Source organism: Teleopsis dalmanni, chromosome 1, assembly GCF_002237135.1.
Source record: "Teleopsis dalmanni isolate 2A chromosome 1, ASM223713v2, whole genome shotgun sequence".
Lineage (NCBI taxonomy): Eukaryota > Metazoa > Arthropoda > Insecta > Diptera > Diopsidae > Teleopsis > Teleopsis dalmanni.
The window spans coordinates 108,365,800-108,389,222 of record NC_051846.1 but is presented as its reverse complement, the minus strand read 5'-3'; the positions used below and the strand labels follow the sequence as shown (position 1 = coordinate 108,389,222).

General features: G+C 35.9%; 3 protein-coding genes across 3 annotated transcripts; all 3 read right to left on the bottom strand.

Annotated features, from left to right (window-relative positions):
* Nucleotides 1-9: 9 nt before the first annotated feature.
* Nucleotides 10-1,329, bottom strand: LOC119665474. The gene has a single exon (XM_038074695.1). It carries the CDS (start codon nt 1,327-1,329, stop codon nt 10-12), a length of 1,320 nt encoding a protein of 439 aa, XP_037930623.1.
* Nucleotides 1,330-17,670: 16,341 nt separating this feature from the next.
* Nucleotides 17,671-19,203, bottom strand: LOC119665473. Its single transcript, XM_038074693.1, has one exon. The coding sequence runs from the start codon at nt 19,201-19,203 to the stop codon at nt 17,671-17,673; it is 1,533 nt and encodes a 510-aa protein (XP_037930621.1).
* A 535-nt stretch (nt 19,204-19,738) lies between these two features.
* On the bottom strand, nt 19,739-20,452 carry LOC119665472. Its single transcript, XM_038074692.1, has one exon. It carries the CDS (start codon nt 20,450-20,452, stop codon nt 19,739-19,741), a length of 714 nt encoding a protein of 237 aa, XP_037930620.1.
* Nucleotides 20,453-23,423: the final 2,971 nt, after the last annotated feature.

Genomic DNA, 23,423 nt, shown 5'->3' with positions numbered 1-23,423 from the left:
ATGGTGTAGTCACTGATGCACACGTGGTGGAATGCCAGCCTGGTTCGGTTTCGCTGGTGCCTGAGGTGTAGCTTGTGCCTGCTGTTTGGACTCTTGCAAAGGAGGAGTTTGCGCTGGTGAACTTCGGCATAGTAGAGTGTGATGCCTGCCATTGCATATGCGACAATTAGTTGAGCCACATGCCTTAGTAGAATGTCCAGGTTTCAAGCAATTGAAGCAAAGATTCGAGCCTTTAAGCAGTGTGAAGCGCTCCGCTGGTGAGCAAGCCAATAGCCTGGTGCACTTGCCTATTTGGTGCGATGCGTCATTGCAAAACTGGCAGTGGCCTGAAGTAGTTGCTATTAGGTTTGTCCTCATTAGACGTGAGCCTGGCCTTTTATAATCAGCCTGAGATGTGCCACGATATTGTAGTGTAGCGGTCTTGTCATCAGATTTTGGTTTGCTCTCCATTTCTCGCCAAACAGTGCCAACTAGACTGTGAGCTCGTGTCTCCAAAAATGCAAGCAAATCTGCCAAAGGAGGAATTTGATTAGTTGTGCGGCTCATGCCCCATGCCTGTTGCGTAATTGTTGGTAACTTGGCCACTATCATGGGTACCGCCAATGCATCCCATTGATCCACAGGTAGGTTCATTACTGCAAGTGCTCGCAAGGACTCTCGCACTGTATCAACCACCGAGAGCAACGCAGATGTTGACTCAGCATGTGGTGGGTTGAAGCCAATTAGCCTAGCCACGTGTATTTCAGCCAACTGTTTCGGATTGTCGTATCGAGCCTTCAGTGCAGCCCATACCTCATCGTACCCGCCACTGTACATGCCTCCGACAAGCGCCACTGCATCACCATGGACTGCCTCTCGCAGTTTGTCAAGCTTGTATGCCTCTGGAAACTCTTGCGAATGTACCAATGTCTCGAATGTGTCCTTAAATGCCAGCCAATTGCGCATCGTGCCATCAAACTTGGGTACCGCCAATCGTTCCAATTTAATTGCCAAGCCTTGGGAAGATACAGCACCGCCTGCCATATTGGAAGGTGCATCCGTATTTTGTGCATCACAACGGGCCAACTCACGCCGCAATGCAACGCACGCCTCGTTATATAAGTCTTCCACCTCGTCCCACAACTTGATGTGAGACCATAATTCAGTATCATCTCTTGCCAAAGCCACCAACTCACCATGTGCAGTTTCTAGTTTTTCGAAGTGTGCCTGCAATGTTGCACGATCTTGCTGCATACCAAAGCCATCCTCAACGTAGTCATCCGCCACTATTTTTGCAGCTACCCGCTTTAATGATGACCACGCAGCCGTACGCTTATTTAGGGCAGCCATATTTTCTTCGTATAAAAACGCCAAAAAAGCCAAAAACGCAATTTAATTTTAAATAAAAACCGAAATTCCCGGGTTTCGGCACCAACAAATGTATGAAAAACAAACACGAATTTCCACACACGCAAAAGTTTATGTATTTATTCGTTAAGGATATAGTCAATTAAATTTTATTACATTCTTATTCAAATTTTGAACTGATAAATTATTAATATCTTGTCAAGCCAAAAAAACGTGCACACACCGCCAGTAGCCAATTAAGAAGAAGGGGAAGGAAAAAGCAAAAAAGCGAAGCTAAAATTATCGCTGCCAGATGTTAGGATGCCATCGTCAAAAACTACTAAATGTGTGCTGCCATATCGCCTAGTTGCTGTGCCAAATCTCAAACAATATGAAACTCTTATCGGAAGCGGCGTGAAGTTGTTAATATATAAATTTATACCCTGGAACAGTGTTTTATACCATAACAACTATCAAGTATTTTAAATAAAAAAAAAATTATATAAAAAAACTAATTTTTTTTTTGAGAGACGTGTGTCCATCTCTAGTGCCTTTGCTTTACCGCAGAATATGTTACATTATTAATCACAAAGGAAACCAAATGAAGTGTTTAAAGAAATTCAAATATATTACTAACTAAATTATAAATACGAAATTAAACAATAGAAAAGAGTTAACATCTAACAATTTTTATATTTCAATAATATATATCCAATGAACGTTTTTTTTAATATCAATAAATCAAGTATCGAATGCATGGAATGTGATAAAATCAAACTGACACTTGGGACAGCAACGGCGACGGCAACAGTAGCAGTGGCGCGAACGTTAACAACAATAAGACATCAATTGCCAGAATAGCAATAATAACTAAATAAATTACTTATTGCATTAATTATCTATTTACTTAATTTTTTTTGAAGTATTATTTAATTTTCTTTTATATAATAACTAAGAATATCCATGAAAGTTAAATATAATTAATTGAAGTATGTTAAATGAATACTGTTACTTATTACATTAGTTATCTATTTACTTAATTTTTTTTTTTTTTGAAAGTACTCCGATTTAATTTTCTTTTATATAATAACTAAGAATATCCATGAAATTTAAATATAATTAATTGAAGTATGTTAAATGAATACTGTTACTTATTACATTAGTTATCTATTTACTTAGTTTTTTTTTTTTTTTGAAGTACTCTTTTATAAAATAACTAAGAATATCCATAAAAATTTAGAATATACGGTATAAATCGTGTAATGTATTTTTATAATTATTTGTTTATTACAATTACGGATGCAGTATTAGTGTTGCTGTAAGGCTAGACTTACTTTGTATAGTGACAAAGAAGCTTTATTAAAATTTAGAGGGGTTTTCGAATAACAAAGAAAGAAATAAAGGACAAACACAAAAATTTATTTTTTTAATTTTATTGAAGTTTGGCTGACCATACAACGCTGTTTCGAAAATTGCCAAGTACTCTTCATCAGTGGTCTTTGGGAATAATCGAATTTTATTTAATTAGTTTATAGTCCGTATATAATTTGTTTGGACTGCAAGTGCCAGGCTTAGAACTCGTGCCTGTCAAATTAGAAGCGATGACTAATCGTGTTTATCCACAAGAAGCCAAGGCTGCACAAACTTTCAATGCTCAAGTTCCATGTTTTTATTGTCACTTATTTTTATTTAATTAGTGACAACAACCAAAGCACTTGCCGTGCTTTAAATTAGAACGAGCTTATAAACTACAGCTTTATTTTTGGAAACACAAGTTCAACGAATTGAAAGTTTAACTTTTTGGGTTTTGCCTATTCTTTATTTCTTTTCAAAGCTACTCTTTTTGTAGAGACATTTTGTAATGCATATTGTTTTACTTACTATATGTAAAGCGATCAGAATAAACCCCTCTAATTATTTGTAATTTAATATAGCCTATTAATTTTTTTTCTCCACCCCCGTATATTTGTAAATATTTATGATATAGAGATTCAACTTTGGTTGGGTTTTTTTTTGTTTAAAAACATATCCCAGGTACAGCAGAGGAGCGGTGACGTCATCACTACAACTGCGGTGAGTGTGATTTGTTTTTTTTTACTTCGTAGTTTTCATTATCACAAAAATTAGTGAATAGTTGCGAGGGGAAATATATAAAAAAAAAATTGATACGCGGAAAACAAAAATTGCTTTGTTAATTAATTTCTTTTAGATATTTTATTGATCGTAATTGAAAAATTTGTACTTGGAAATTTGTAGTCATAAATAAAAGAAAAAAAATTAGAAAAAAATTAAATTACATTACTGCACCTCTCATCTTCGTTTACAAGGAAAATTCTTAGACCTATAGTTTTCTTTCCAATTTCTAGCTCTTTGTTGTTAAGTTCTTGTACTGAACTCTGGTATACGCTGAGTATACCCCGGCCACGGTAGATGCCGGAAAGGTCGTTACAAGTGGCGCCCGAGCAGGGACTCGTGTTTAGATTAGATTTAGACTAGATTCGATTTCTTTTGGTTATTTATATCGTAAACATCCAATATGGTTAAGACAGCGTGGATTGCGGCGGCAGGTAGGGAAGATCTAGTAGTGATGCTGGAGGAATTCGACGATGACACCACGGGAATAGTAGAGGACCTTCGTAAGCGGTTACGTGAATTAGTAATGAAGGGAGAGGAGCCAGGAAATAAGTATCTTGAAATTGAAGCGAAATATAACCGGGGAAGCTCGCCTAAACCGATGAATCATGAACCTGAACCATACAAACCATCCGTTTCAGAAACCAAGCCAACTGAAGAGGATTTTGGCGACATAGCAAGAATAACCAATCAGGTGCGTAAATGGGCTCTGCATTATGATGGTAAAACACCAGCGTTACCATTTATCGAAAGGTTGGAGGAGCTTGCCGAGGTATACAATATCTCAAAAGACATCTTACCAAAATTAATGCCAGAGGTGCTAATACGAAGAGCTTTAATTTGATTTCGTAACAATAATCGACGATGGGTGAGGTGAAGTAAATTCAAACAAGATTTTTTCGCGTTTTTCTTGCCCAGTAACTATTTTGAGGAATTAAAGGACACCATTCGTAACCGACATCAATTGAAAAACGAATCGTTTAAGAACTACATGTTGGCGCTGCAGGATTTGATGCGACAAGCCGGACACACGAGAGAACAACAATTAAACCGGCTCTATCATAATAGTATGCCGGAATACCAGCTACATATTAAGCGTCGTGAGTTCTCGTCATTAGACGATTTAATACAATTGGCGAACGAGTTTGAAAGACTTAGTAAGTTAACAAGGAATGAGGCCTCAAGTACAACGGATTGGCCAAATATCGTAGGTAGAGTTTAATATCGGAAAGGTAAATACAATGTGGTGGCGGATGCATTATCGCGTCAACCGGAAGGAACTGCAGCCTCAGTTAGAAGGATAAAAACCAGCGACGGTGTGTGTGCTGAACCAGACTGGGTTCACAAACGAAAAGAGGAGGTTAAACTGTATCCAAAGAAATTCGCAGACTACACCATAGAAAATGATCAGCTGTATAGACATATACCCAGCTATGATCAGGACGAGGACAATAAGCCACGGATATTATGTGTGCCAACGCTTCTAAAACAACAGATATTACGGGAGAATCACACCGTACCTGTAGCAGGACATTTCGGAGTAAGGAAAACTAAGCAAAGAATATCAAAACTGTGTTTTTGGCCAGGTATGTTTCGCGATATTAGTAAATATGTGCGAAGTTGCGATTCGTGCCAGAGGTTTAAACCGAACCAACAGGCTGCTGCCGGACTAATGCTAACACGATTAGCAGAAGAACCATGGTGTACCATCTGCGCGGACATTGTTGGACCATTGCCAAGGTCCAAACAAGGAAACTGCATGCTTCTGGTCTTTGTGGATAAGTTCACAAAATGGGTTGAGCTAGTACCGCAACGGAAGGCGACCACAATCGGCCTTCAAAAGGCCTTCAGAGAAAGTATTCTTGCGCGCTTCGGTGTACCAAAAGTCTTATTATCAGATAATGGGATCCAGTTTACCAATCGGGCTACTAGAACTTTTTTCTCAGATTTGGGTATAACACAACAGTTTACCGCTCCATACGCCCCATATGAAAACCCCACAGAGAGGACTAATAGGACCGTTAAGACCCTTATCAGTCAGCTCACGGAAGGCGACCACAGAAATTGGGACGTATATTTGCCAGAAATTACACTAGCGATGAACTCAAGTGTAGCCGAATCTACGGGATTCTCAGCAGCTTTTTTGAATTTCGGGCGAGAACCACGTATGCCTGCTAATCAATTTGACAAGGTCACTCCAGGTACCGGTGACGTGCCAATCTCTCCTACCGACAAAGCCCAGAAATTACAAATTATCATGTAAGTGGTAAGGCAAAATATGCAGTACTCTTCGATCGAACAGGCAAGGCATCACAATCTCCGCCGTAGGGACTGGAAACCGAAAATAGGGGATTAAGTCCTGGTAAGGAACCATACTTTGTCTAAAGCGGTTGATCACATTGCCGCGAAACTAAGTCAAAAATTCAGTGGGCCATACAAGGTGAAATGTTTCCAATCGCCACTAATTGTAATGTCGTGGTCCTATCGGTGTTAATAAAGAACACATAAAGTTGAGGTTCAGTTTTTATTTATTTATTTAGATTCAATTTAAGTCCTAACCCTAGATGCCGTCGCTGCTAGTTGTTGCTTCATATGTTCCGGTACTTCTGATGTCGACCTGTTGCTGCTGATGTTGTTGCTTGCAGATTAGTGGTTGCTGTTATTATTTCCGCTGCAGTTGTTTGCTGTTAATTTTTTCTTTATATTTCTGCTGTTCCTCTGCTAATTTCTTTGTTATTTATAAGATAATTATGATCATAACCGAGTCAATTTTCGTTAAAGAATTTGTTTATTGCTGGTGAAAGCACAGTGTCTTGCTCGGAAAGCTTTAAAATTGTTTTGTTGTTTTTGACCAAATTCACATCAGTTCAAAAGGAGAAACAGCAAGGTGAAAGATGAGGAAGAAGCTAAAACTTATGTTGATTAATTGCTGCTGAAGAAGAACAAGTTTTGGAGTAACGATATTTGCTTTTAACTGTCACAAAACGTTTTCGTTGCTTTTTATATATTTTTAGTTTGTAAAATTGTGCTCTTATGTTTATCAAGCATTTTAGTTCACTTTTATCAACTCTTCAACTTTAGATTGTTTTGATTCAAATTATGGCTGTTTTCTGTTACTTATAGAACTAACTTTATTTCACTTTAAATAATATGTGTTAACTCCTTTCCGGTTGGAGACGTTTTTAAAGTTCAATCGGTAAAAGTTTTATTTCAGAGTTTTCTTCTAAGATAGGGATTAGTTTTGTATTATGTTAAACAATATTTATTTCAAACGCGCTATTGCTTCCACTCAATTTCCGATCAAACTCGTACTCTATTCGATGGTGAAACAGCAACTGCCAGTCAAAAGTTTCTGTACTTTTGCGCTAGTTTCAAAAGTAGCGTGTTTGCTGGTCACGTTTTGTAGTGTCAGCATATTCCACGCTCGCGTTGTGGGATCATTGCCTTCTGCATAGTCCCATGCTACCGCATCGTAACATTAGACCTAATGCATGGCTGTTCTTATTTATTTATTTACTGCCGGTCATGCCGGTTTCTACACACCCTATTGGGTATGTACCCACAACATCCCTTTCCTCTTGCGGAGGAGCGCTGACGCTCTTCGAAATGGAGTTCTTCGTTGTTAGTGACATAGCGACAAGACATAGTGACAAAAGCATAGTGACAGCGTATAATAATTTAGTTTACATAGAATTTTCCAAATCATAACAACATTATTTGTTAACTATAAAACATTTCATTTTACATTTTAAATTCTTTTCTATATACTTCATATTTACTTTAATGTATGTAATTCAAAGTAATTGTCTAGCATTATCTATGCTGAATAATTTACTTTTTACTTTTTATTTTTAAAAATAGTTGTAATTTCTTACATATAATAATGTTTTTATTTTTTTTCTTTTTTAAAAAAAAAACAAAAAAAAATATTTTGTTTTATAGAGTCTTACAATATTATATTTTAATTTTCTTTTTATTTTTAAAACAAATTATTATTAATCTGAACTTAATTGTTTTTAAGGTAGTTAAATATTTATTTTTTTTTATTATGAACTTAATTTTGAATCGCTTAAACTTATTATGCTTATTGATTTCATTATTTGCTTGTATTTAAATTTATATATAATTTAAAATATTTCTACACTTTTTATAATTATAACAAGAACAAAAACATAATACTATCAATAATAATAATGCAACAAAATTATTTTTAACATAATTCTTAAATTAAATAGAATAATTTAAAATTACAAACTTTAGAACCGAATATTATTCTACAAAGTATTTCAATATCGTACATTCTAATTATGTTTCTCAATATAGCTTTGAATATTATTAATTATTATTATTTTTTTTTCTTTATATACTTTTTCCTTTTATAAGATTGTATTTTCCTAATATATGTAAATTTAGAAGTATATATTCTTTGTTTGGGTTTTTTTTTTCAAAAAAAAATTTATAAAATCTTACAATATTGCACATTCTAATTATATTTCTTAATATAGTTGCGAATATTATTAAATAATTTCTTATATACTTTTCTTTTTTATATAAAATTGTATTTTCTTAATACATGTAAATTTATAAGTATATATTTTTTGTTTGGTTTTTTTTTTTTTTAAAAAAAATAATTTATAAAGTCTTACAATATTGCACATTCTAATTATATTTCTTAATATAGTTTCGAATATTATTAAATAATTTCTTATATACTTTTCTTTTTTATATAAATTTGTATTTTCTTAATACATGTAAATTTATAAGTATATATTTTTTGTTTGGTTTTTTTTTTTAAAAGAAATAATTTATAAAGTCTTACAATATTGCACATTCTAATTATATTTCTTAATATAGTTTCGAATATTATTAAATAATTTCTTATATACTTTTCTTTTTATATAAAATTGTATTTTCTTAATACATGTAAATTTATAAGTATATATTTTTTGTTTGGTTTTTTTTTTTTTAAAAAAAATAATTTATAAAGTCTTACAATATTGCACATTCTAATTATATTTGCTACTTCATTTGACCTATGTAGATGTATAACCTTTAAAGCATTGTCATGCATTTAATTACTAAACAAAGCTAAACATGTATAAACTCAACAAACTAAACATGTATATAATAATTACTAATTCTTATATTAGGGTATTGGCCGCATTTTTTGACATCAGCTTTGTATAGGGCGTCCCCTTACATTCGCTTATATGTAGATCTATAGTAACAAAAAAAACGTATTAAATTTTAGAGATTTTTTTTTTTCTTTAATAATATTTTAATTAATGGCTTTATTGCGCCGGCCATCTGTAACTCACTCAGATTTAAATTAGTTTCATGATTACCAATCGTTACCAGCTACAAAAGTGTAAACTTCCATCTATAATGTACTGAAAAGAAAGGGAAAAATAAAAATAAAAGGCCCTAAAACAAACTAGACCGTGGGTTGGGCATTTCGCTTCTCACTACTGCCATCGGCATGTAGTACCGAATCATCCCGTGCCGGGTATTTCCTTATCACCGAACGAATGCTCGGAAAAGACCTAATTGGTGGAGAGTTAGTGGTAAAATTATTACCTAATGTTTAAACTTATAATAAGCAATAAATTTTGAAATAATTATGAAAAAAAAAAAAAAATAAAATTAGATTAAGTGTCTTAGTTTGTTTGTCGACCCTGAACCTACCTATGTGAGTGCTGAGTTTAACGTTATAATAATATCTTAAAAATAAAAAGTTGAACCGATTTGATTACGGTTCTAAAGATAATATAAATATATAGGAAAATTTAGGATGAAAACATTCTCAACATATGTGAATGCTGAGTTTAATGTTTCCATAATGTCCTAGGATAATTATAGGATAATTATCATGACTAGGATAATTACCTTCAGGCACTTCAAAAAGATTCAAACAGAATATTGAGTCTCGCTGATTATTTTATTCAAGTTGCCTAGTTGCAAGAAAACGCCTCGCTGCGCTAGGAAAACCCATAACTATTGTAGTATGTATGTGCTTATATCTTTATATCAACACATAAAAGGAATTCGCTTACCTTGCGTATTCTCATAAGTATCAAACAGCCATACACATTGTAATGGTCAACTGATACAATGTACATCAAGCACATGCGAACTATTGCTATCCCACGCGCAAGCGTACGTGACACTTTATGCGCACTCAGCGCTTTAACTTTCCACTGATGCTGCGCTTATATATAAAGCTTATCCTATGTACAATTAACATATACGAAATATATGACACTCAGGTGCTAATACGCTGAGCATTAGCATTAAGATGAATCAATTACAATAAACCTAATAAATTTAATAACTCAACCTAATAAGTCGTGTTTTACTTTTCACTAATAAGCATACTTCATTATACTTATCCAAACACATTAATGAATTGAAAACGTCCCATCCGGACGTTGGTTTACTGTACCTCTACCCGTTATCTGGTACTTAAACGAGATACCCCAGGTATGAAAGTTACAATGAACATCAAAATAGTGCTTTAAAGTTACGGAATTTGTCAAAACAGTAAAATTAACTGGTGTTTCAAAAAAAAATATATGCGCCTATACAATCAACAATGCAATTGGTTGATTGATTGATAATAAAATCATAAAACCATGTTATGACGTCGTAACCCGAGATAATTTAATTTTAATGGTAACAGTGATAAACAAACCCAAAGCTAACAATTGAAGCGAATGTTTTAAATAAAACTATTTTTTTATCTCAACAAATCGAACGGACATCTTCTCTCCTTAAATCCAATGGAAATTAAACGAATATTTTGTAATTTTTTTTTTTTAATTATGTCTTTCAAAAAATGGCTTCACCATGTTGTTGTGGAAAGTTTTCATTTTTCCTTTTATTAAAAGTTTTACATTCACCATGTTGGGTAACTCCTTTACGATATAAGGGCCCTCCCATATGGGTGCAAATTTATTCTTCCTCGATTGATTCCTCAGGAGCACTTTCTCTCCTATTCTAAATTTCTTTTCCTTTTTATTCCTGTTATATTTTTTAGAATTCAATTTCGCTTTCTTCTGATTTTCCCTCACTAACTCATGAGAACGTTGAATCTGATACTTCAATATATGAGAGTATTCATCGGAGTTATAAAGAGGTGACGGCTTTTTCCTCAGTGTTACTGGAATCTCAACATCAAAACCAACCAAAGTCCTATTCGGTGTTTGTTTTGTGGTCATGTGTACCGTATTATTGTGCATATGCATGGCATGGTGTAACCATTGATCCCTGATCCTCCACTTCTGGATCACGTTCCTCTTCCTTGTTTGTGCCGTTTGAAACTGTTGTCCCTGGCTCGACATCGGCTACAGATTGTTGTGATGGTGCGTTGATCTTCCTTTGGTTTGCAGAATCTGTAGCCTTTCCATCCATTTTTGTTGAGGTTTTTGATCTGGTTACTACTTGAATCTCACTTGATTCAATTGGTAGTCTGCTCAATGCATCCGCATTTAAATTAGATTTCCCAGGTTTATAACAAATTTCGAAATCATATTCCAATAATTTTAGCCTAAACTGCCCCAGCCTGGTGTCTTGAGTTTTTTGATTTGTCACCCCTCTGAGAGGTTTGTGGTCCGTGAAAATCTTGAAATGCCTTCCCAATAGGTAGGATCTAAAATTTCTCGTTGCCCAGACAATTGCTAGAAATTCCTTCTCGATGGTGGAGTATTTTCTCTCTGTTGCACTCAGTGCTCTGCTCGCAAAATACAATGGAAGATCCTCACCTATCTTTCCTTGCGAAAGAACGGCTCCTAATGCTTCGTCACTAGCATCGAAACGAATGGTTTGGAAAAATCAGCATATTGTAAAATGGGTGGATTGGTCACAGCTTCCTTTAAATCATCCATCGCCTTTTGACAATCGTTCGACCAAATAAATTTTTTCCCTTTTCTCAGTAACTTGTTTAATGGAAGGGAGATTTTCGCGGTATTGGGTATGAATTTCCTGTAATAATTTACTAAACCCAGGAATGCTTGCAACTGCTTAATTGTTTTCGGAGGACGGATGTTTTTTACACATTCTGTTTTCGATGGATCAGGTAGGACTCCTTCACTCGAACATTTGTGTCCCTCTCGCCGCATGAAATGACATTTTTCCGTTTGCAACTTCAGGTTGTACTTACGCAATACGTCGAAAACCTTCCTGAGACGCTTGTCATGTTCCGCTAGATTACTGCCATATATGACAATGTCGTCTAAATAAACGAAACAATCCAACTCTTGAAGCCCAGTTAGTATGTTGTTCATTATTCGCTGGAACGTTGCTGGGGCTCCCGTCAATCCGAACGGCATCCTAAGGAACTCATAATATCCCGTGCTAGTACTGAAAGCCGTCTTATCCCGATCCTGGTTATCGAGAAGTACCTGATGACAACCACTAGTCAGATCGAGAGTAGAAAAATATCTACTGCGGCCTAATTGGTCCAGAATCTCGTCAATCCTGGGAATTGGAAACACTTGTTTTATGGTTATATCATTTAGTTTTCTGAAATCGACTACGAGTCGCCATTTTTTCTCCCCAGCAGATCCCTGTTTCTTAGGAACTAGAATAATCGGTGAATTCCAGGGTGACACACTTGGGGCGATGACGTCATCTTCCAACATTTTCTGTACTTGTTTGGCAATTTCTGCCTTATGAGCCTCTGGTACTCGGTACTGCCTAATATTAATAGGAGGTTTGCCTGGTTCTGTAGGTATTTCATGTCTCAACGCAGTTGTATGAGTCAGTTTATCCCCCTTAAGGATAAATATATCGCTATAATCTGGAAGGCTGCCCACTATGACTGACCTCTCTTCTTCGTTGATGTTATCGTCTAATCTCACCGAATTCATCAGTAAGTTAAAACGCTCCGAGTCCTCTGTGCTGCTCAGTAAATTTACGTTGTGGTTTGGTTCCACATTTGATTCTTCATATAGCTCATAATTAGGCAACACTTGATTTTGCAACACCACCGCAAATTCATTGGAATTTAATACAGGAATATGCCCTGTGTGATTGATCACTCGAGTGAGTGTGCCACCTACGTATACATCTTGCGAGATTTCTTTTCGGCTCACTACTATATCTCCTGACTCGACAGATACTCTAATAGGAACTATTTTGACTGACCTAGCCGGAATTGTGATAGACCTGGCTATACAAATCAGTCGGTCACCCTCCGCTCGGGTTAGTGGCAATGTTGCCATTGTCTTACCTTTATCCAAGAAAATCACTTTTTTGTGCACCGTGTCTGCTATGCAACGATTCCAAAGTTCGTCTCTACCTAGTAATCCATCAGCTGGTAAACTTGTACCTTCCGGAATCACGTGCATCCTAAAATTTAATCCTGGTATGTCTTTGTGATGAATTGCCACGGACCCTAATGTATGAGTCTTTCCTCCGAATGCACCAACCAATCGTTTAGTATCACCTTGGTCTAGATTTATTTTTCTCTTTAGGGATTCAGGATTGATCAGACTGGTGTCTGCCCCTGAGTCCAACAAAAGTACTAACTGTTCGTTGATTGCTTGATCGCAAGGGTAAATAATGAAAGCATCATCGTGGCCTTCTTCCGTCGTATCACAACAGACGTCTGCGACCTGGCTATAATCTTGATCCCGGAAAATTTGTTGCTGAGAAGATAATCCCCACTTGGTTTTTCGCAACTTTGCTTTTAGGTTTAATATGAGCATTAGACATAAAGCCACTAATGATTGTATGATTTGTTCCACGGATTTCTTTAGCAAACCCTTATGTTCTTCGTAAGTTTCATTTCCGTACTGAGGTGTGGGGTCGTAATAGTAAATCTGCGGTTTTTCCACAATTGATACCTTTTTAGTAACTTTTTTTACGCGTTTCGTTTCGATCATATTATAAGTTATTTTAGAGGCTTCAATTTCTCTCTTATTTAACCCAACTGGAGAGGCTGACATTAGTAAACTGTTGTTCACGTCATGTACTAAACCCTCTCCGGGAGAGAATAACTCCTCTACTGAAATGCGTGAAATATCGCATTAATTTTGGATATCAGCTGTTTTATCGCCTACCCTATGCCAACTGTTTATGCGTTGTTCGTCGGCTGTCCAACCCTTTGACGTGGGTTGGGCCGGATTTAGTTTCGCTGATTTGTAGACATTGTTCCCCGTCGTATCTCGGGGTTTCGTATTCCTTGTGGTATGAAAGCATTGGAGAATGTGTAGCCGTTTGGAGACCTGTTCTTGAATCTACGAGGTTGTGGCTGCCGATATTCACGTCTGTACTGTAAGAATTGATTTGAAACTCTTCTTTCGAATTGATTAGGGCCTCGGTTTTGTTCTTGACTCAAACCAGAATTACGAGTTGTGAAATTTGACGGATTCGACGAAGTAGTATTTTGATCATTTCTGCCATCTCTCTGATGTCGCGCGACTTGTTGCGTCTTCTGAAAACAAAACTGATTTTCCTCATGACCATTAATTTGGCACTGCTTGCAGAACACAGTTTGTAATCTTTTAAAGCAACGCTCTTTCTCATGTCCAAATCTTTTACAAAAACTGCAAGTTTTTACGCCGGACGCGCCTTTATCAGCACATTTTGGCCCTACTTCATGCCCGTAGTCACCGCAGTTGATGCAGTACGGCGTATTTTTTCGTTGACGACACTCATCTCTTACGTGTCCTTTCTTCCTACAGAAAGTACAAATGAACTGATCATCTATTGGTTTTCTATTTTCTGTTTCAACTTGGTTGAAATTGACTTGATGGCCCTTCTTGTATTCTTGTCTCTTCTCCGCCATTTTAATTAGACCATCTAACTCAAGATAATCATAATCAATTAACGATTCCCTGGTTGCGTCATTTCTTAAACCCTTGATGAAGCTTTTGGACGCTAGAATTCTCAAATCTGTTGACAGACCCTTCCTATCCAACTCTCCCCAGCTGGTGTGTATTATCTCCAAACCATTCGATAACAAACCTTCCAATCTGCTGCCATAATTACTGGCAGATTCTGCAACCCCTTGGTTTATATTGGCCATCTTCGTGCGAACTTGTTCCAGAGTGTTTCTCTTATAAAAACTCCGCTGGATATATTCGCAAAACTCGGTGATTGTGGCAAAGTCTCGTCTCCCTATCTTGGAATATGCTGGCCCACGGAGACGCTGCTTCAGCGGATGATGTTGAGTGTATTATCTGCATTCACTTCAGTTCCCCACTCTTGCTCCACTAGTTTGCATCCTTCTACAAATCTTTCTACCTCTGCCGCTAGCTCCGGTCCCTCTCCTCCTGTGAATATCGGACAGATGTTATTCACTGAGTTCATTATCGCCGTTACTTTTGCCATATTGGAGTTCGCTAGATTTGTTGTTGCCAGTTCTTGAATCACCCCAGTTTACGTTACTCGCGGTTGCAATGTATCCACGCCCGGAGTTGCTGGTCTATTAAATGTGTCCAGCTCTCTCCTCGTGTTTTCCAATTGCACCTTCAATGTTTCAATAACGTCCTGTTCCACTAATTTACCGCCCTGTTAACTGCTCCGAAATTTCCTCCTCCGACTTGCCTAGATTTCTAAGACTCTGAATAAGCCGTTCGTTCTCTTCCTCCGCCGTTTTTAAGAGTTCGGTCAATTCCTCTTGCCTTTTCCTAAACCTTGTACACTGTACTTCCAAACCAATTTTAGTTTCCTGTAACTGTACGTGCTCTTTCCGTTGCTCGTCCGATTTAATATCCTCCACTTCCTCGATTAAATCCAACAGATACGTTATTTCCGCCAGTTGTGACAAACGTCTTGATTTTATGGTGTCCTTATGTATCTGTATAAAATCCCTGTTCTGTTGTAAAGCACCTAATTTCCGCCACGCATGTACCTGAATGGAGGCTATGAATGTTCGAAACTCATGGACCTCTTGCGCTAGCTTCTCCGCTCTTGATTGAGCGTCATTCATCTATCCGTATTACTGAATATTAGTAATAGCTATCTGAATTCGAATATAACTATAATAATAAAAAAACGCTTAGCTCACTGAAGATCAGTTAAAAAAAATGTATGCCAATGGAAACCTGAATATTCAAAAGTAATAATAACTCTTATATCTTCGTGGTAAACTTTTCGAAATATTCCGTTCTCAAAAGTACTCGAAGCATCGAAAAAAAAAAATGAAAGGGTGAAAAATTTCAGTGATTTCAGCTGGTGTTAGTGCACTTTTCACTAACACTTTCAAGAGCTGTACGGCAAATTGTTGTTGTGCGAAAAAACAAATTTTAGTTCACAACGGAGTTGCCGTTCTTGTAAGGTATTCTTTGATAGAAACCATTCAATAATCAAAAAGGTAGAAGGAGAGGAGAGAGAGAGAGAAAAAAAATTTTTATACTGAGTTAACTTCATATATTTTAAAGAAATATATAATTCTTTTATATTCTTTGAAAAACCCGTATCAACCGTAATATTCGAATATTTACAATTAAATATTGCATTATTAATTATATGATTTAAATAAATATACCATGTTTATTATACTTTTAAGATCAATTCACATTCTTGATCCCAAGTTAATAAACACGATAGTAAAACGAATTCCCAGCACAAAATACAGCACAAATTGATAAATAAATCAATAAAACGCCTTCCCAAGGATAATTAAATTCAACAGAGAAAAAGGAAACAATGAATAAATCAAAAATACAGCAGCAGTAATTCCGCTGCTTGCGTACTCGGTAATTACCGAATGGTACTCGTATTTCTCACGACCAAAACCATATATTTATATATATCTATATAATATATGGATTATATATATTAACTGACAATATTAATGTTTCAAAATATTGCGACTTTGAGATATAATTAACAATTTACTAAATAAATAATAAAGAAAAACCACAATAAGGTAGTATACATACATGTATTTCAGATTGATCATTTCGACGCGATGGTTCTGCAAATTTCAATTGTCAAGAAATTAAGTAGACATTTTTGACACAGTGAGTGCATAATACGAACGAAAATTGCTCATTAAAAAGTGCAATAGATAAAAGTGGAATAGATTTCATCAAAAGAGATTATTTTTAATCTATTTAATTAAATTCTCATTAACCCTTAAAAATTTTATACAACAGCTTATGAATAAAATATATTTGAATCGGTCATAAACTAATGTTCCTAGCCATTTGACTTAAAAAACATTAAACAGATCAATTCTAAACTAATAACATTATTAGAAATCAAATAAGTTTGAAACAAGGAAAAACATCATCGCTTGTGGGGAAACTCCTAGACTGATATGATATCACTAAAAATAGTAACTCAATATTTTTCTTCCCACCTATTTTAAAACATTTAGCAATAAGCAATACAAAAATTGCGTATTTTCAAGTACTTACGGAAAAATTTTGCAGTTTTAATAAAAGTCAATAAAACCCTTTTCAACAAATGTGTCACGACTATCACTGAAATAATGAATGGTTCAAGAAAATCAAATGTTAATTAAAATTAACGGAGATTCGTGAATATATACAATAGTATTACAAAAAAAAAATCTAAACTAGAAACAATTGCGTTATATAGCTATGTTGATGGAAAATTCAACAATAACTGGTTATATTACACATATTGAAAATTTAGAAAATATAGTTTTTATAATTGATATTAGTACAACAGATGTACTGCTTTGAGAGAAACTTGTCAGTAAGGAAATTTAATAAAAATATACGACTTTATCCTCGAACAATGTTATAATTGAGTTAAAATCAGATAATGTTGATAATAGCTATTGTACCAAGAAGAATTTTTCTTAGTAACCGCAAAAACTGAAAAAGAGACGACAAAAGAAAACACGTTGGTTTTTAGTTCGAGTTTGATCAAGACTGATCGTTTTTTATTAAAACCTTACATTGTGCAACAGGGTTGCCAATAATACAAAAACTTTCGTTATTTTGTATTGTTACCCAACATCCCGGCCTCCTTGAAAGGACTTTTAATAGGTAAAATGGCTAGTTTGTGGATAGGTCTGCGAATGATGCCCTTTGTGGTACGTACGTCAACTACTCTGACATGCTCGTCCTTGCCTGGTATGACCTTCAGAACTCTTCCGAGTTGCCAATGTAGTGGAGGCACATTGTCTTTATGAATTAACACCATTGCATTGGGCATGATATTTGGTATTTCACAGGTCCATTTTGTGCGCATCTGTAGCTCATTTATGTATTTATGAGACCACCGCTTTCAAAATGATTGTTTCAAACCGATGATGAGGGACCACTTGTCGAGCATGTTAGTATTAGCAGATTCCGTCCGCTCCGGTAACGCCTTTAGAGAGCACCCAATCAAAAAATGGGCAGGAGTCAATGCTTCGTAGTCGCTAGGATCTGGCGAAAGTTGTGTCAATGGTCGAGAGTTGAGAATAGCTTCTATCTCGGTTGTTACTGTTGACAGCTCCTCAAAAGTTAACTTAGTAGTCCTCAAACTTCTATATAAGTGCCCTTTTGCGGATTTAACTGCAGCCTCCCAAAGACCGCCAAAATGAGGTGCCCTGGGAGGAATAAAGTGAAAATTAATGAATTCAGACGCGCAGTACTGAATGATAGAAGATTGGGTTATTTTATTAAACAAGAATGACTTTAGTTCTGTCAATTGATTCGAAGCCCCAACAAAATTGGTTGCGTTATCGCAAAATATATCACTTGGTAAGCCTCTCCTGCCAATTATTCTTTTTAATGCTGCAATGAACGCGTCTGTTGACAAACTTGATACAACTTCGATGTGTACTGCTTTTGTTGCCATACAAATAAAAATGGCGATATAAGTTTTGTATGGAGGCTTCCCTCTTATACGTAAATACGTGTTGAATGGTCCACAAAAATCTATACCACAGCGCGCAAACGGCCGTGACGGTGTGAGACGTTCTACCGGTAAATTGCCCATCATCTGTTGCAATAGCTTTGGCTTATAATGCACGCAGTGAACACATTGTCTGACTACTCTTCGAGCAACTTCTCTGGCGTTTATAATCCAAAACTCTAAACGAATGAGTGCCACTAGTGCCTTAGGTCCAGCATGATAATTCTTACGATGCAAGTAACGAACATAACGTATGACGAATTCAGATTTGCTAGGCAGCAGGATAGGATGTTTACGTTCTTTTGCAAGATCAGCCAATTCTAATCGTCCACCAACCTTTATCAGCTTATACCCACCGGTATCTTCAATAAATGGGTTGAGGTATTTTAATGAACCTTTTGTTATAGATCCTCGATTCAATAAATAAATATCTTCAGCAAAGTACTGAGCTTGTATATTTGAAATGATGCATCGGAAGGCGTGGTCTAATTCTTTATGAGTAAGGACTTCTGTAAAGACATTGCGGTTGAACTTCTTCTTATAATGATGATACCAACGAAACAACCAAGCCAGTACACGAACAGCCGTTGTATGTGAGCTATACTTATCAATAATATCTATGACATAATTGGTTGATACAGTTACCTTGAATGCTGCTTTTCGTTTCTTTTCGTTATTGACTTCTTCAAAATCCAAGTTGTCGTTCTTGTTTGCAGGCCACTTATACATCTCTTGACGAAGAAATGAAGGTCCTTTAAACCAAATAGAATTAGTGACATCCTTAACAGTGCTGCCTCTTGACACAATGTCTGCTGGATTACAATTTGTGTGGACATATCTCCAATGTGAACCTGCGGAGAAGTCTTGAATCTCAGAAACTCTATTGCCTACGAAGGCAGACAGTGTGGCCGAATGCATTTTGAGCCAATGTAATACGATTTGGGAATCAGACCATAGATAGACGTCCGTATCAAACTTTTCGAAGAGCGATTTAATTTTGTTGTAAAGTCTTGCAAGTAGCAGTGCTCCACAAAGTTCTAATTTTGGAAGCGATTGTTTTTTTAGCGGAGCTACTCTAGATTTGGCTACGAATAGTTGAACCTCTATGAGGTTGAAATCATCTGTGACGCGAATGTAAATGCTGCAATCATATGCGCGAATCGATGCATCGCAGAACCCATGGAGCTGAATTGTTTTTGCTTTTGGTTTTAGACAGTACCTTGGAATGGTAATGGTGTTCAATGATGACAAATCGTGACAAAGCCTTTCCCATGCTGAATGTAAATTTTGAGGAATGGATTCGTCCCAATCCAATTTAAGCAGCCATAGCTCTTGCAATAATATTTTAGTTGATATGGTTATTGGAGCTAATAGTCCTAATGTGTCGAATAGTGACGACGCAATTGATAAAATAGTTCTTTTTGTGATGCGGCTGATAGAATTTGGTTTAACATTAAATGAAGGAATAAATAAATTGATCCCATTTCAGTCCCAATGTGCTGGTAATAACATCCGAACCTATATTGAGATCTTTGATAGTAGTGTCATCTCTAAAAGCTTGATGATTTGAGTGCCATTTAGCTAATTCGAAACCTCCCTGTTTTAGAAGCTCTTCCAATTCGTATCTTATTTGATGTAACTCAGAAAGAGAATCTGCACCATGCAATAAGTCATCAACATAAAACGAAGATTTGATTACTTCAGCTGCAATCTTGAATTGATCCACATATTGATGCGCTATATACAATAGGCAACGAATGGCAAGGTATGGTGCAGCAGCTGTTCCATATGTAACTGTGTTGAGCTGGAAAGTACGAATATTGGTAGATGGTGAACTTCTCCAAAGAATGTACTGAAATTTTCTATCTTCAGGATCAATCAGAATTTGCCTATACATCTTCACTATGTCAGCAGTAAGAGCGAATCGAAATAAGCGAAAACGTAACAAGAGGATGAACAATTCAGTTTGAAGAGTAGGTCCAATCATCAAAATATCATTGAGAGATTTCTGAGAAGAGGTTCGACATGATGCGTCGAATACGACTCTTAATTTCGTCGAGGTGCTGGTTGGCTTCAATACGCAATGATGCGGAATGTAATAATGAGGTTCATCAATATTTGGATCTTTTACCTCAATCATGTGACCAAGGTTTTGATATTCTTCCATAAAGGCAACATATTGCGTTTTGAGCTCAGGCGACCGTCACAATCGATTTTCTTGTGCAATAAATCTGCGCAACGCTGTACCGTATGAACTGCCTAAACACTGAGGACTATCCTTAAATGGCAACCTTACCATAACTCTACCTGCATCTGTTCTGCATACTGTTTCTGAAAACAAATGATCACAAACTTGTTGTTCACTAGTCCAAGCATGTGGAGTGATCGAGACTTCTTCTAGCTTCCATAAACGTTCTAACTTTTCCTCGACAGAGTCAATTGATGAAAGGAAACAATTTGAATTATTAACGCATTGTGAAACATCATATCTACCTGAAACAATCCAGCCCAAAATAGTTTTCTGTAACGTTGGTAATCCTAATCCAAGTTTAATCTGACCTACTGACAGGACACTAAAAAAGCTTTCAGTGCCAAGCAGTAAATCAATACGGGTTGATTTGTAAAATTGTTCGTCAGCAAGGTTAATATTTGGTGGTACGTTCCAAGTTGAGATGTTTATTTCAGAATCTGGTTGATACGCAATATGTGATGTTATACAGAATGTCAATGGAAGTTGAAAAGCCGTGAATCGAGATTTGATAGTAGTTGATACCTTTGCTGTAATTCTTGTCGATGAATTTCCGATGCTGTTAATTTCAATATTATGCTTGGCCATGGGTATGCGAAGTCTTTGAGCGAAATCATTAGTGATGAAGTTCACCTGTGAACACGAATCTAGTAACGCCCTACCCAAATGATAGCATCCAGATGCATCCTGTATTAGAACTAGCGCTGTAGCTAAGATGACATTACTTGTCGATGACTTCTCTAAATGTGTATGCGTCACAGCATCTCTAGAAGTAGTAGCTACAGCTGACACCATTGATGACTGTGGAGTAGGATGAACTGAGTTGAAAGGTGTTGTAGCATTGAAGGTGTTGCTACGATGTAACAAGGTGTGATGTTGATCTGAACAAATTTTACATCTATAAGTTGATGGACAGTTAGAACGTTGATGTCCTTTTGATAAACAATTGATGCACAGTGTGAATCGCTTTACAGTGTCAAAACGTTGTGCAGTTGATAAACTTTTAAACCGTTCACAGCCATTGAGCTTGTGATTCGCACTTGAACAAAATATACAAGAGGATTTAGTGCAAGAAAAAGCATAATCTTTGTGAGATTTTTTTATTTTTGACAATTTATCATTGGTGTGCACATCTGATACACAAGGAGACGTTTTATCCAGAGATTGAAGATATTGACAATGTCTCTCTAAAACGGCAGTACAATCGTTCCAACATGGCAACCTTTTGAAATCCAACGATTCCTTCCACTTTCTTCTCGTCCCTTCGTCACACTTTTGCATCACAATATGAATCAACATTGCTTGTGCAATGTCACGATCCGAACCCAATGATAGCAGTGAACTATAAATTGCTGACGCAGTATCGATTAAACTTCGCAATTTATCACCTTCCGGTTTGGAAGTACCAGGAAGATCGAAAAGGGCTGATACGTTTTCCATAAAAATAAGCGTTGGATTGTCATATCTCTCCTTCAATCTATTTAAAGCCTTTGCAGCGACAGCACTGAAAATTGACGATGATCGCAGTAGCAGCAACAGTATAAGAACTCCAAACAAATGCAGCAAGCAGCGACAGACTAACTGCAAAGAACCGTAAAACAAACGGCAATAAACTATAAAGCGAGTCGGCGACGATGGCCTTGAATTAAACACGAGATTTAATTTAAATATAATTATATGGAGCACAAGAACCGTAGAACAAACGGCAGTAACAATGCAACAAAACGGCGACGACGGCCTGAAAATGATACAAGAACCGTAAAACGAACGGCAGCTACAAAGCAACAAAACGGCGACGACGGCCCGAAAATGAGACTGTTCTAGTTTTTATTATTAAATATACAACATATATTATATATTTAATATATATTAAATATATCACTTTCAAATGTCTAAATTATACTTTGACAAGTATCTATCGTGCCCCACGTTGGGCGCCAAAAAATGTACCAAGAAGAATTTTTCTTAGTAGCCGCAAAAACTGAAAAAGAGACGACAAAAGAAAACACGTTGGTTTTTACTTCGAGTTTGATCAAGACTGATCGTTTTTTATTAAAACCTTACATTGTGCAACAGGGTTGCCAATAATACAAAAACTTTCGTTATTTTGTATTCTTACCCAACAGCTATTTTTACGAAACTTGGTTCCGGTAACCAGCTATAAATAGTTTAATAGAAACTATAAACAACATCATTAGATTCCAATCGACTTCAAGTCGAAAAACAAGATAAAAAAAAAACGACTTCTCAGTGAATAAAGGATTCAACAGAAAAGGAACAATAAAACAAAATACCCAATGTTAATAGACCAATCAATAAAACAACTTCCCAAAGAGTAAGGTATTCCACAGAGAGAGAAAAAAAAACAACAAATAAAACCAAAAATCCAACAACAGTGATTCTATTGCCTATGTACTCATTAGATCTATTATAAATCGCTTAAAACGCTTTACACGCCCGACAACAGAAATATGTTTTTCTCAACAAATTCTGTTAATCTGTTATTTTTCTTTTATAAAATTATAAACTTACGTTTAGCTATAAAGAATTGACATATTGAACTTATTATACATACAACTATGTTGTAAATTTAGTTTTAAATTTTTCCGCAACGCACTACTAAGTTCGTTACTTTTATTTAAATTATTTTTAAAATACGATTTTATAGTCGACTAAATGCGGATTCTAAAGTTAATTAATAAATAAAATAAAAACGACTAATTACCTTTTGTACTAAGAAAAATTAGCTCGATTAAGATCATATTTTACGCATATAATATAAATAGATGAAATTAAAAAGAAACACAATTACACTATATTAAATTTGTTTTAGAAAATTTATTTTAAAAAATATTAGATATTTTTTCCTCTTGTAACAATTAAAATTTAG

What these genes read in the sequence shown, in the direction of transcription:
- LOC119665472 (XM_038074692.1), bottom strand. Translation starts at nt 20,452, where the DNA reads ATGGAAGAATATCAAAACCTTGGTCACATGATTGAGGTAAAAGATCCA.
- LOC119665473 (XM_038074693.1), bottom strand. Translation starts at nt 19,203, where the DNA reads ATGCATTCGGCCACACTGTCTGCCTTCGTAGGCAATAGAGTTTCTGAG.
- LOC119665474 (XM_038074695.1), bottom strand. Translation starts at nt 1,329, where the DNA reads ATGGCTGCCCTAAATAAGCGTACGGCTGCGTGGTCATCATTAAAGCGG.